General features: G+C 41.4%; 2 protein-coding genes across 7 annotated transcripts; both read right to left on the bottom strand.

Annotated features, from left to right (window-relative positions):
• Positions 1-70: 70 nt before the first annotated feature.
• LOC115789923 (CLOCK-interacting pacemaker) lies at positions 71-7,527 on the bottom strand. 6 transcript variants are annotated; one of them, XM_030743504.1, is made up of 5 exons: positions 7,246-7,527; positions 4,974-5,109; positions 2,435-2,617; positions 1,645-1,832; positions 71-1,468 (listed from the first exon to the last, which is right to left on the bottom strand). In XM_030743504.1, exons 3-5 carry the CDS (start codon positions 2,607-2,609, stop codon positions 482-484), a joined length of 1,350 nt encoding a protein of 449 aa, XP_030599364.1. In that variant the 5' UTR covers positions 2,610-2,617; positions 4,974-5,109; positions 7,246-7,527; the 3' UTR covers positions 71-481. The 6 variants fall into 6 exon arrangements, with proteins under 6 accessions (XP_030599364.1, XP_030599370.1, XP_030599368.1 ...); XM_030743510.1 differs by having other exon boundaries at positions 71-1,465; XM_030743508.1 differs by having other exon boundaries at positions 5,048-5,109.
• Positions 7,528-8,949: 1,422 nt separating this feature from the next.
• ccnp (cyclin P) lies at positions 8,950-13,032 on the bottom strand. The gene is made up of 9 exons (XM_030745159.1): positions 12,833-13,032; positions 12,179-12,304; positions 11,877-11,964; positions 11,553-11,722; positions 11,300-11,398; positions 10,368-10,523; positions 9,743-9,901; positions 9,486-9,664; positions 8,950-9,328 (listed from the first exon to the last, which is right to left on the bottom strand). The coding sequence occupies exons 1-9, from the start codon at positions 12,911-12,913 to the stop codon at positions 9,166-9,168; spliced, it is 1,221 nt and encodes a 406-aa protein (XP_030601019.1). The 5' UTR covers positions 12,914-13,032; the 3' UTR covers positions 8,950-9,165.
• Positions 13,033-13,749: the final 717 nt, after the last annotated feature.

The raw sequence follows: 13,749 nt of genomic DNA, 5'->3' as shown, positions 1-13,749 counted from the left end.
CAGTTTACTTTGTGAGCCTTTAGCTTCAGCTGTGCTTTTTACGAAGGCACAGATAATAATCACCCTGATACAATATATCAAAGAACCGTTATTTATTCATCTTTCCTTGAATGTGGTTGATTTGACACAACAGAAACACCAACCAAACTTAATACATACTGCATAAAGTGCAGTCTCCGTTCTCCTTGGGAAACATTTTATTTTCTCTTTTATTTTCTTTAAGTGTATCTTAAGCAGATATACCATCATCTGTCATCAGATGGTGACTCTGGATATAACTGCACTTAAGTGCATTAATTACGGACCAGCTGTATAATGTCTGAAAGCTGTAACACATACAGTTAGTACTAAAGCTGGGTCATTGCTGGCTTTCCATGGACCAGCAGAAATATTCTGTCTCCTGTAACACTGGGTTTAAATTATCATAAAACTAATCATCCACAGCTAAAACCTCACCCTTCAAAAGGCACTTCAGACTGGGCTAACCAGTAGAACTATCAGGAGGTGTAAAGCTAACTCTGTCTGTGGATGTCTCACCGGCCTTGAGCTTCCCGTCTTGTTTTGGCTGACGCTGCTGTTGTGCAACAGCTTGTGGCCCGTTGGTGTCACCTTTGGAAATACTTTCTGGTGGACTGGCGGAATCTGGCCAAGAAGAGGTTTGGAAATTCTGCAGGACTTTAAGGTTGGGATAACTGCCAGACTTGGCCATAGCTCGATAGAGATGTTCCCAAACAGTGACACCATTCAGGTTGATGCTGGGGTTGCTGGCAGCCTGGCAGAGCAGCTCCGTGTGCTGCCGCAGCTGGGTAAGGTCCCGCTGTGTGGCGTTGCTTTGACGCATCAGCTCCTTTGTGCGCAACGTAATGTCCAACAGACCTGACTGTCTGAGGATTTTTACTGTGTTCAGGAAACGGCGGTGGCGAATACTAGCAGTGGCGTGTCTGTGAAGCCCAACCGAACTGGTTGTGAATAAGGAGTAGCTGGTGTCCTGACTGGACTCAGATGGAGACCTCTGGCTCATGGAAGCAGTGGTGGGACTAGAGGCAGATAATCTATCTCTGGGTGGAGAAGAACATGGCACGCCAGCAGCTGAGACTGCCAACTTAGGCTGTTTATGAAGGTGTCGCTCTGGCAGACCCTTAGTCACAGCTGGGTCTTCACTCTTTTGTTCTGTGCATGCTCTTTTGTTGAGATTCTGGGATTCGTGGATCGATGAAAATTTATCAGGTGACTTCTTGCTGGGATGTGGTGCTATGCGTGGATAGGAGTTCAGAATGGGTAAGTAGGAACCAGGTATTTTCTGTCCTGCAACATTAAACTTTCGGGACGAGGGCTTTGGAAGCTGGAAGGTAGCAGGCAACAAGCCGGGCTGCTGGAAAAGGATCATTTGGGGAGAACCAGAATGGCTGATGCCTTTGATGCTGTTTTTCCAGAGAAGCTGACCTCTTTTCCTGATCTCACCTGGCTGCTGGAACAAGAAAGAAAGAAAGAAGACAATAAAAACAACACACTGAGAAAACAATGACCCAGTGAGCAGAATCAGAAGAGGAGGTGCACAGTACATTTGTTGGGAACATTACTTTCCCAGTCCTGTAAGTGTGTATCCCATTCTTCCCTTCACTGTCTACAGCTACACCTCTTTACCTGCTTAAGCATCATGTCCTTGATGTAGGTGGGTGGCTGGTGATGTCCTTCAGGCATCACTGGAGGACTCCCAGAATTCCTTTGCACATGTTCTTGGTTTTGTGATGTTTCTCCATTTTCACCGGCTCTGGACTGGCTTTTGTTTCTCTGCTGGTCCTCCACATCTGCCTGCTGCCAGTCTGAGCCATCTGCAGGAACGTTAGAAGAGGGAGAACTAAGAAAAGCTAACAGCTGAAGGCCAAGTTCAAGGGAATAGTTGAACTTCTTGTGACACACGGTGGCAGAGACCCCACCCTCCTTACTACCTTATCATGCAGTACCAAGTTAAAAAAGGCAAACATTTACTTTATTTTCACTAAAAGGAAGAAAGGACAGACATGCACGCTTTCGTACCGTCAACATTTCTCTTCCACCATCAGGACGGTAATTTTATTTACTGTACTTTTGTTTTTTTTTTTAGAAATAAAATTATTATACAGATACTCTTAAATGGCTCAAGCTACATAAGAAGGCCCAATGACACAAGCTTGCATTTAACACCAAATAAATATGATTTCATACACCCTTTATTTCCACATGCATGAAAAGTTAAATCTGAAACTAACAAAACATCTTTGTTCCAACTTTTTCATTTTGGATCCAAGGAGATGTTTAAGCCATTATGTATGCATGGCTGAAATGAACGTGCCAATGCCTGCACTGACTTGTATAGAATATAGAAGTGCTCTGAAAATAAAGCATGCCATTGTTACTAACTGGTTATATGTTTGCTATGTTTAGTTGGACTCACCAGAGAAGCCGGAGTCCTTTTCTGAGCTGCAGTGGGAGCCCCGTCTGCTGGAATCATCTGCGCCTGTAGTGTCACGTATTGCCAGCAGAGCGGTATTGTTGCTCTTATCTTTAGCATTCTTGCTGAGTGTAGAGCGAGGGCTGTGCTCATCCAAGGAAGGCTGTTCCTTTGGCATACTGGACCCTATCAAGATATTCAGATTGCCTCCATTTTATCTATGGCCGTAACAGGTTTATCATGCATATAAGTCACAGCATACTTCATGCTATAAGATGGTCATTGTTTTGTTTAATTTTTTAAAAAAATTTAATACTTTGTTTCACTTGACGCATCATTAAAATGCCCTAGACAATAAGAATAATAACCAGAGTTGCATAGATGGTACTAAAATCACTTACTAAAACACAGTTGGATAGCTGCTTATTAAGTACCATATCATATTCCAGATCTTGTATATTTAGTACTCCACTGCACCATGCACTGTTAGCTATAGTTTTTTTTTGTTTGGGTTTTTTTTTTTGGGGTGGGGTGGGGTGGGGTGGGGGGGCAAAGACACATTTTTTGGGATAATTTTGTAAATCACCACGGTGGATTTTGAAGCACAGACTACTTTAATTTCAAGGAGTTTAACAAAAATACTGCATTAACTGTTGAGGAATTACTGCCATTTTTATACACAGTCCCCTATTTTTAGAGGCTCAACTGTAATTAGACAAAAAGCAGTTTTATGGCCAGGTGAGGTTCAGCACCTTGGTTTTTTTTTTTTTTTTTTTTTTTACTTCATGAGACAATAAACAGATAAAAAGATTGGGCAATAATTCTAAGAGTTGAATGCATTCACTATCTTTTCACTTAAACACACACACACACACACACACACACACCTACCTCTGAGACAGAGCAAAAACTTTAAGATCAACAATCTGGAACATTCTTAAAAAGAATAAACACATTGGTCAGCTCAGCAACACCAAAAGACCAAAAGAAAATAAAGAAAATGACTAAAGTAGATGATGGCAGAATTTCCTTGGTTAAGAAAACAACTTCACAGCATCTCCTCAAGTCAACAACAGTTGAATTTCAAGGTTGCGGGTGTGCCATTGTCAAGGTCTATGATCAAGAGACGCCTTCAAGAATGGAAATAGAGACGGTTTAAAGCAAGGCGCAAAACACTGTTTACACTCAAGAACGTGAAAGCCGACTTTGCCAGAACAGTTCTGTTGAGAAAAGTATGGAGAAGGAAAGACAGCTCATGAACTAAAACATGCCATCATCTGTCAAACATGGAGATAATGTAATGGCATAGGCACTTATGGCTACATATGGAACCGGACCATTAGTGTTTATTGATGAGCAGCGCGAGGAATTGTGAAGTGAACAAACCTATGCTCTCTGCTCAGATTCAACCAAATGCTGCAAAGCACGTGACAGCACTTCAGTGTAAATGGATACTGGCCTAAAGCACACTGCAAAAGCAGCCCCAGAGTTTCTAAAAGGCAAAGAAATTAGAAATTCTTCAACAGCTAAGTCTGACCTCAGCCCAACAAAGTATACTTTTTCCATTAAATACAAAACTGAAAGCAGAAAGACTCACAAACAAGCAGTGGCTGAAAGCAGCTGCAGTAAAGGCCTGGTGAAGCATCTTAAGGGAGGAAACAGCATTTGGTGAGGTCAGGCACTCACTGAGTGCAAAGGAATTTCATCAAGTATTAAAAACACTTTTTATTTAAAATTGTTTGTCATACATTTAAGCCTCCAAAAAGTGATGATTATATATAAAAAAATAGCTGTAATTCCTAAATAGTAAATGCAATATTTTTGTGAAACCACTTGAAAGCCTGCACTTCAATCAGCTCTTGTTTGATTTATAATCCATTATGGTGGTGCACAGAGGCAAAATTACAAAAATTGTCTCTTTCCAACAACTTGTGGACCTAACTGTAGAAAACCCAGTGCCTTTGGGGTTAGCCTGCAAAGGGAAAAAAAAAAAAAAAAAAAAAAAAAAAAAAAAAAGCACTATGGCACAACAGACACTTGTTTCTCCCAATGGCCTGTGAGAAATGACAGTGAAGGGGCCTTTATCAAATAAATAAACAAATGTGTTTGAAGTTTGCTCATAAAGAAATGAACAGTCTATAATTCTGATGGTAGTGTAATTAATGGAGAGACAGAATATCAACCAAAAACCCAGAAAACACACACACACACACACACACACACACACACACACACACACACACACACACACACACACACACACACACACACACACACACACACACACACACAGTAGCGGATACATACTCAAATACTGTTCATTTCCTTGTGAGCGAGCAAACTTACAAATTCAGCAGGGAATCAAATAACTATTCCCCCCTGTTTATCTGCATACATTTTGTTATTTAATTAGGACTCAACTGTACCATGTATATGCACTCAAATACATATAGCTTTATTAAAAAGTTAGAAAACCAGGAGCCTGTTGATTTTAACTTTTCAACAATACATCTCACAAACTTTCAAATGGTTTGCAGCTTACCTGCTTGACCCCACACCACTGTCTGCTCAGCTGTGATGTGTACTCTGCTACATGTGCTGTAGACAGCCACTCACCTGGAGAAACCACGTGCTGACGCCATTTCTAAATTACCCCAAGCATCTTTTTCTGCATTGTTCTGTAAAACAAACAGGAAAGGAAAGGACGAAACAAGTGCTCAAATTAGTTCATACTGTACGACACAGACGCTTATCAGCTGGATCATTTCAGCTGATAAGCTGAAGTGATCCAGTTGCCCAACCATTACTCAGGGTCTAATGGAAATACTAAAATGACTCACAATTAAGTTAAAATGCACAGAGAACTCCTCATGTTGCACACAAACTGTAGTTACAATCTGATAATATCCCTCTGTGCTCTCTACTGTGTCTCAAAGATGGTTGGGGTGATAAGGATTTAACTGCAGCAACATGTACGGTTGTGCAGTGGAAGGACTGGCATTTTAACTTTAACACTTAAATGCATAAGTGGGTCAAAAATGACCCGGTGAAGTTGTTTTTGTGCAATATCTTCATAATGAAAAGTTATTTCATATTCCTGCTATTCCTCGAAAAACACATTTAAAATGCCAATTAAAATTTTAAATTTACCTTTTATACATTTTACAAAATTCTAGTTTTATGTATTACTACCCCAGTCTTCCATAGGTGGGTCAAAAATGAGTTTCATTCATTTCATTCATTCATTTCATGGGGACCTTTGTTTACCAGCTGTGACTGTCAGGAATATAGTCACCCCTTGAGATGATTATTTTGCACAGCAAGAACTGATACATGCAAGTATTATCTTCATTTTACACCTCAGAAAAGTGTGTGTGTGTGTTACAGTGATGACTATTGCGTGAAAGAATGTGTTTCTTATTGTCTATCATCAAATTTCAAAACCCAAGAAGTCAAGTTGAAGGCTACCTCTAACTGCAAACCCCAATCACTGAAACAATGGGAAGATGTGGGGTGACAAAAGCCACACCTCAGCTGAAGGAAAAAAGCAGACAGGGCCAACCACAGAGAAAGGTGTGTCAGATCTGCCCAAGTAACAGATCATAAAGTCAGAAGTCGTTGTGAGAAATGCGATGTATCTGTGTGCAGTGATCACAGCCAGAAACAAGCAGTTTGCCACAACTGTGTACAGTGAAAAGGGAAAGGAACTCTCTCTCGCACGCGCACACACACACACACACACACACACACACACACACACACACACACACACACACACACACACACACACGCATAAACAGCATAAACACAAAATGGGTGTTGACATTGTTTGATCGCTGTTGTGTACCCCCCCCCCCCCCCTTTCAAAATGTTAAAAATGCCGAAAAAAATTGAAAAGTAAAAAGTATTTCAAACATGAAGTCATTTTTGTGCGGCTCAAAATATAACACAAACGATTATTCTTAACCAAAATGACAAAAGTGGCATAGAAACACACTGATTCTCACCTGGGTCATTTCTGACCCACTTATTATGGGAAAGCGTGGAGTCCAGCCACTCGTGTATCTAAGGGTTAATGGCTTCACCGCTCTTTGAGAATTTGAAGATATTATCCTACCAGTGGCGTCAGCTCGACTGATCAGATTATCACAGTGTTGATATTTTCGGAGCGGTTCCGTGAAGGCACCACAGCTCGCTGTCAGCTGAAAAGCAGCACCTCCACCCCCCCACCCCCCAGTTATGTAACACTCAACTTTAAGTCCGGCCCTCTGCCTACATACACTTCCTCTCTCTCACACACATACACACACAAAACAAAACAAAAAAAAAAACACATAGTATCCACGTCGGTCGATATTTAAATGCTGTGCATAGATTTAGCTGTTCACATCAGCTAATCGTAAAAGCGCAGTAGGGTATAATTGGCTGTTTACAAAGGGCTAGTTTCTCCCTTCTCTTCTTTTTTATGCCGCCGATAAAAGCTGAAGTTTACCAGTAGGTGCCATGTTGCAGTTGTTGTGCATCCACTATGCAGCAGAAACAATTTATTTGACGCACTTTGTCAAATTTGCCGTTTTACAAAAGTAGAGTTAAAATGGTTTGAAATTAAGCAACGTCCGTCTGTCAAACTGTCCGAGTTAAACAGTGTATCCGATTCATTTCAAAGTAAAACACACCGCTAAAAGCATAGCCTTAAAACAAACAAACAAAAACAAAAAAAAACACAGTTCTGTGAATATAACAAGCATTCTTTTACAATACTCGGAGCAATAAATAGCTGCTTATTTACTATACACTCTTCAGTCAGTACTTACCTACACGTTTATCCAACCGGGTCAAATGCGACGCTTTTGTTTTGAAATTACGATGGCTAAATTTTTCTTAGCTTGACGTCACAGTTTACAGCGGCGATCCGAAAAAGTGAACAAAACATAACCAGTGTCGACACGCTATCACTCGATCCTGTGAGCAGGAACAACACTGAGGAGCGGTGACACAATTAACCGTACGCCTGGTAAGCGTCTACCCGTTTTACCTTAACTGAACCCACAGCCGCCTGTTGGACCACCTACCAGGCACAATAAAAACCAGCTCTCTCCGCCAGCTGAACTCCCATTGGTCCATGAGATAACTCCAAGAGCCAATCATAGGAAGCACGTGCTGCAGGAAGACAGCGCTAGTGCAGGAAACCAAGAGGGTCATCAAAAGACATATCTGGGAAAGGTCACATTTGGTCATAAATATTAAATGTAAGAAAATGCTAAAATAATAATGTAGGGAAAATAAAATAAAAACTACCAGTGACACACGGAAATTGATTGCATCATCGTGCTTCTTGAGAACTCGTTTTGCAGGACAGATGTAGGGCAAAAGTCATTCAGAAAAGTGGTGGTTTAAATTATTGAAAGTTTGAAAATGTGCACGTGTTTATTTACGATTTGTGAGCAATGCATGGTACAGAGTTACCAGCAGTGTACTGACTGAGCCACTTTGGGTGCTTGCAGGTATGTAAAGGAGCAGTCATCTGCAACCTGTAAGACTTTGATTTAGACCTACTTCGGTTTAAAAACGTATTCTTTTAAAGGTAAATGCCACCAATAAACATATTTGGGGACTGAAGGTGGCAGCAAGTCTATCACTGCGCTGTAGCTGAGATTGCAAGATTGACTGTATCACTATGGTGTCAGTGTGTAACAGTGCATAGCTCCATAGCCAGACTTTGTCATTTAAGTAGTCTTTCAAATGGTCTTTGAGGGTTTCTGAAGGCCTTTCAAAGTTTCTTTGAACATTGACTGTTTTGTCACTCATTTTCAGTCCAGTCCTTGTTCCTGACCATTTTCCGAGGAACTTGACACTAATCTATGAATCATTCAAGCATGAAAAAGGCTCTTAACTCACAGGATGAGGCACGCCTACACACAGACAACGTAAGAGCCAAATTGCATCTTTGTGCACGGTTACTGGCAGCCTGTCACAAAAAATATTTGTTCCCATTTCTTTAGTTGAATCTGTGGGAAAAAAAAAAAAAAAAAAAAAAATGCTAAAGATAACAGAGTCACAGGTGTAAAATAGCATTTTTCCACCATCAAGGTGATTCCCAAAGAGCCATTAGCCAAAAACCTGGCATATCTCAGCATGGTGTGCAGTGTGTCCTTAAAGAAAATATAGGAAACTGAACAAGTGGAAGTCAAAAGTGGTAAACCTTCAAAATGAACAACAACAAAAAAAATAAAAATAATAAATTCAACAGTTGAACAGTATCTGAAACGTCCTATCATGCTGCTGCTGGACTTCATGTGGAATACAGCTATGCAAAAAACAAACAGCCAAATGTCAATAATCAGCAGCAGACACTTTATTTTTACATTAAAACATCCTCAAATAAGTTGACAGACAGACCACATCCGCTCCACAAATGACAAGACAATGATACGTCAATACAGTACAAATATTTTTTTTAAATCAGCTGCAAGATAAGATCATAAAACAGGTGTGACACAAAGCTGGCCAGTTCGTACGCCTGGCAACAAATCTTACTTGTTCTTCACCCAATTACTTGTCAACTCTCCAGGATCCATAGCCAAGATGATACTGCTTTGGCTAGAGGCTTTGCCTCAAAGGAATCCAGTTCTCAAGTTATACTAGTGTACTGTAACTAGTTTGTACTAGTTCAGCACTTTTGAATGCTTCTTTGAAGTATATAATTAAGTTGTTTCAAATCAGGTATGTCAACTTCATACACCCAGTAGACTGGAGGCGTTTTTCAGTCCTGGGTGTCTGCTGACCTGCATGGTTTCTGGGCACGAAAATTTAAGAAAGGTAGCACGGGTTTCTCGAGTGTGAGCCTTGGCAGCAACACTGGCGAGAATATGCATGATCTTCAGAAGAGTAGCCTCACTGAAAAACAGAGCATACAGACAGTAAACTGATGGGTGAGATGCATGCTGACCACCAAGAGAAAAAAAAAAAAAAAAAAAAAAGACTAAGTAACAAAGCTTTGAATACAGCAGGTATAAATGTGGTCACTAATTGGTTTGCGACGGATGATGCACACCTGCCAACATGGATGCTGGACACCAAACACCAGGCGGCCTCCCCCTCTGGTGTAGGAGGCTCCTGCAGGACTTGGCGGGCCAAACAGAGGGCTGCTCCAGCCAGCTGAGCTGGTAGAAACACCACACAATGGCCCTCCAGGAGCGACAGCTCCAGCAGATAACGAGCCATCCAGGTCACCTAATGCCACAGACAATAGGATGGGATGACACTCTATAACTTACTGACAAATGTGCACAAAACATAATGTGCATCTACCATGGCACTGCAGCGAGCAATAGAGGCGAAGAGGAGGAGGAAATGCAGAGGTGGGGAATAGGACAGCTCAAACTTGAGGCCAGAGAGGACTTTGCGTTCCATTCGCAGAAGCTGATGTTTAGTGTAGGTGTGGTCCATCAAGGAGCAGAGTCCAGACACCTGGATCAATCACCACAAGACCAAAAATCTTTAGGATAAAATAAAAAGTGCCTTTGCTTGTAAGATTAATAATACTAGTGTATCTCATAACATAAGTTCATTTTTTTGTAATTCAATTAAAAGAAAAAAGGAAAATTTTCATATACTCTATATTCATTACACAAAGTGAAATATTTTAAATGCATTGCTTTTTCATTTTGATCATTACATTTATAGTGCATGAAAATCATAAATCTCAAATTATGAGAATATTTTGAAAAAAAAAATATTTAAAATAAGTTTATACACTCAGTACTTGGTTGGTGCTCCTTTAGCACAAATTACTGCACCAATGCTGGCTGGCCAATTAGTCACAGTAATCAAATAGATATGGATTACAAAGTTATTTGAGATGCACTAGCACATGCGCAAGGATTATTTTGATCACTTAATATACTGCATCAGTAACGCTGTGGAGGCACCATACCTCAGGGAGGAGACACTCTTCTTTCTTGGCAGCAATGAAGAGACAAACCATGCCAAGGAGCTGCAGGTTGGCTGTGGTCACCTTGATCAGTCGCAGGGAGCAGTTGAGGAGGTGTATGGCCAGATAGAGGGTCTCATCTTGAAAGTGCATGATCTCCTGGCAGAAAAGAGGACATTCAGACTGTATATACAAGATTTACATACATAGCCACAGTGATGTCAACCACTGACTTGTGGACTACTGCTCTGAAACAGTTTTAATTTTTGCATGTTGTTGTGGTCATGTTGTGGCCTTCTTGGAGCCAGACATGACTGTATATGGACTTGAGGGTGAAGCGTCAGGTTATCAGCTAATGCTTGCAAGCTGCAGTCAACCACATAGCTGCAGTGCACAGCTGCAAAGACTCGAGTCACACACCCCCCAAATTCCTTTATATTTAGCTTCCCACGAGTCAGTTTCTTTTAATCTTATAAAAGTAGTCTTTTAGTAGTTCTCCAGGCTTGTTGAACGTATTTCAAAGGTTTTTGTTGGACATTGGCTGCTTTGTCATTCATTTTCAGTCCAGTCGTTGTACCTAATCATTTTCAGAAGAATGTTTCTGTCAAGCCATTTAACACCAACCTATGAATCACTCAAGCAAAAAAATTTTTAAATTGTATCTTTGTGCACCTTGGTACTAGCAGTCTGTCACAAAACCACATTTGGTCCCATTTCTTAAATTGAATCTATGAAGAGAAAAAAAAAATGATAATATAAAAACCTATGGCCATAACTTATTGGGTACAGGGTAACCCAAAATTATCCCTCACTTTCACAAATGTCCTGTGTCCCTTTCCCATTATCCAACTTCCTGTTTTGCTGTTTAACAAGCAGCCCAACACAAGGATGTTGTCTTTGATTAACTGAAAATGAATCCATTAAGAGCGACTTACATGAACCTGAATGAGCCAGTCCACCAGAATAGCTCGAGTGGCGTCAGTAAAATACCTGGGGAGGTCTGCACTGGGAAGACAGTTGTGTGTTTGGGTTCTCTAAAGGGTGAAAACATAACAGGCACACTAAATAGAGGACTACAGTGCAATAAGTGTTTGTGCACCTCATGTACAATTACTGGTGAGATGTGCACACAGCACACTTTAAGTACCAGGTTAACTCAGATTAAGACGAGGTTTAGTGCCAGCTCACCATCATGTCCAAAAACATCTCCCAGGCATATGTCCGGTCCCATATGAGGTCTAGTTTCTCTAGTGCTTTCTCTACTTCATGGCGCAACAAGCTGGGAACCAGCACCTGTAGGCTAGGAAGACCCTGCAGGCCATGAGGGTAAAGAAGCACAGGCTCTTCTACACACCCATCTGCCACACAGGGTGGGACAGGAGCACAAGTTGATACAAAGAAAAAAAGTTAATATCTCCTCTTATGAGCACTGACAATTTGATTTTATGTACTGTTCATCCTAAATATTGGAACTGTTATTTTGGAGTGGGTGTCTAATATTTGAAAACATACCAATTACTTTACCAGGGGACCATGTCCTACTGTCCTCATGAAACCCCATGATGATGCCTTCACTGGTTTGCAATGATAGCCTCCTTTCCTGCAGAAAACGCGGTACATCAGTGCAAAATGCATCTCAAGTGGCAACTGTTTTATGACAAGGAAAATAAAAATACTAATTCTAACCCAAACTTATATTACTCCAAAGGAGAGGTCCTTCACATCCTCACAGATTTCCTGGAACCCCTTACTCACACTTAAGACTTAGCTGGAAAAAGATGGCAGGTTTTGGGTGAAGATGACAGAAAGCATACCCATCTGCGTTCTGGTTCCATTTTGACCAGGTTCATCCTGGACTCGTCTGCTTCTACAGGCTGCCAATGATCTATAGGCCCAGAGGCGTTAGCCCAGGTTCTTAGTGGGGCACGCCTTTCATCCGCCTGAAGGGATAACAGACAGTACAGATACTTGTGTGATTCTGACATTAACTTTGCATGCCTACACATTTTTGCCTCCGTCCTTAATTTTGATTATATGCAGCTACAGTAGAGCTTGTAAACCAAGCAGTTGACGGTAAAGCCATTGAATTACTTATTCAAAAAGTGTTTCACTTCTGGTCATCATGGTTATGGCAGGTGAATGCAATTACTCTAGAAAGTTGCAGTTTGAGAAGAGGGACTGCCCCTTTACGGCCTCACAGCAAAATAATTAGTGAGGCCGTAAAGGGGTCCAATAAAGGAATATTAGTGAGGTAAAGGTTACTTTTCCTTCTTCATTCCTCCATCAGATTGCTCAAACGCTCACTGCATTCAAGCTCAGGAATGTAGACTAACAAACACAACAAGGGTTAAGGGAGGAAAATAAAGGAGACGGAATTTGCACCCCATACTTGCTCAAGTGACACCACCTGATTTGACGATTATACTACATATGATTAAGACTGGGTCTGTGGAGCACACCGAGCAAACCTTCTTGTGTAAGTCCAGCAGAGGCTTGGTGTCGCAGAACCCAGTCCTGGCCATGGTCACAGCCGAAGACAGCGTTCTCATGCCCGGCCGCTGCAGCTACTTATCCACGGGTGTCGGCGGAGGCCTGGAGCAGCGTCCTGCAGCCAGAAGAGCCGCTAATTAAGAGCGGGAGCCACACTGATTGGGGCGGGGTCACCGGTGTCAAGGTAGGCAGGTTAGAACTTCCGGTGGATTTTCAGATAAATAGAGTTCTGCTCAACAAAATAAAAATAAATAAAAATAATAAGTGAAATGTTTTGGCCACCGTTACGTTTGAGTGAGACTGAAAAAGAACACTTTTAATATGCTTTCAGGGACAGCACGGTGGTACTGCTGCCTCACAGAATAACATTTAGAAGGTTTGGGTTCGATTCCACCTTGGCCCGGGCCTCTCTGTGGAGTTTGCATGTTCTCCCCGTGTCTGTGTGGGTTTCCTCCCACAGTCCAAAGACATGCAGTTTCTGGGGTTAGGTTAATTGGCCACTCTAAATTGTCCATAGGTGTGAATGTGAGTATGAATGATTGTCTGTCTCTCTGTTTTAGCTCTGCGACAGGCTGGCGACCTGTACAGGGTGTACCCTGCCTCTCGCCCTGTGTCAGCTGGGATAGCCCCCCCCCGAACAGGACAAGAGGATGGATGGATGGAAGTAATATGCTTTCAGTAATCGCGCTACTTATGCAACCCCAAGAAGATGTAAGCAAAGTAACTTTTATTTTAATGTAGTTCTGGGAGTGAGAAAAAATAGAACTCCGTCTCAGTAAATGACACTAATTATGTAACATTAATGTAAACATTAGTTTTACATTGTTAGTTGAAAGCCCCTCCTTTTCCCTGAAATATTATCCAGGACATGGATTGCATGTACAGGTATACAGCG

Source organism: Archocentrus centrarchus, chromosome 13, assembly GCF_007364275.1.
Source record: "Archocentrus centrarchus isolate MPI-CPG fArcCen1 chromosome 13, fArcCen1, whole genome shotgun sequence".
Taxonomy (NCBI): domain Eukaryota; kingdom Metazoa; phylum Chordata; class Actinopteri; order Cichliformes; family Cichlidae; genus Archocentrus; species Archocentrus centrarchus.
Note: the sequence above shows the minus strand (reverse complement) of the source record. Positions and strands in the feature narration are given on the sequence as shown.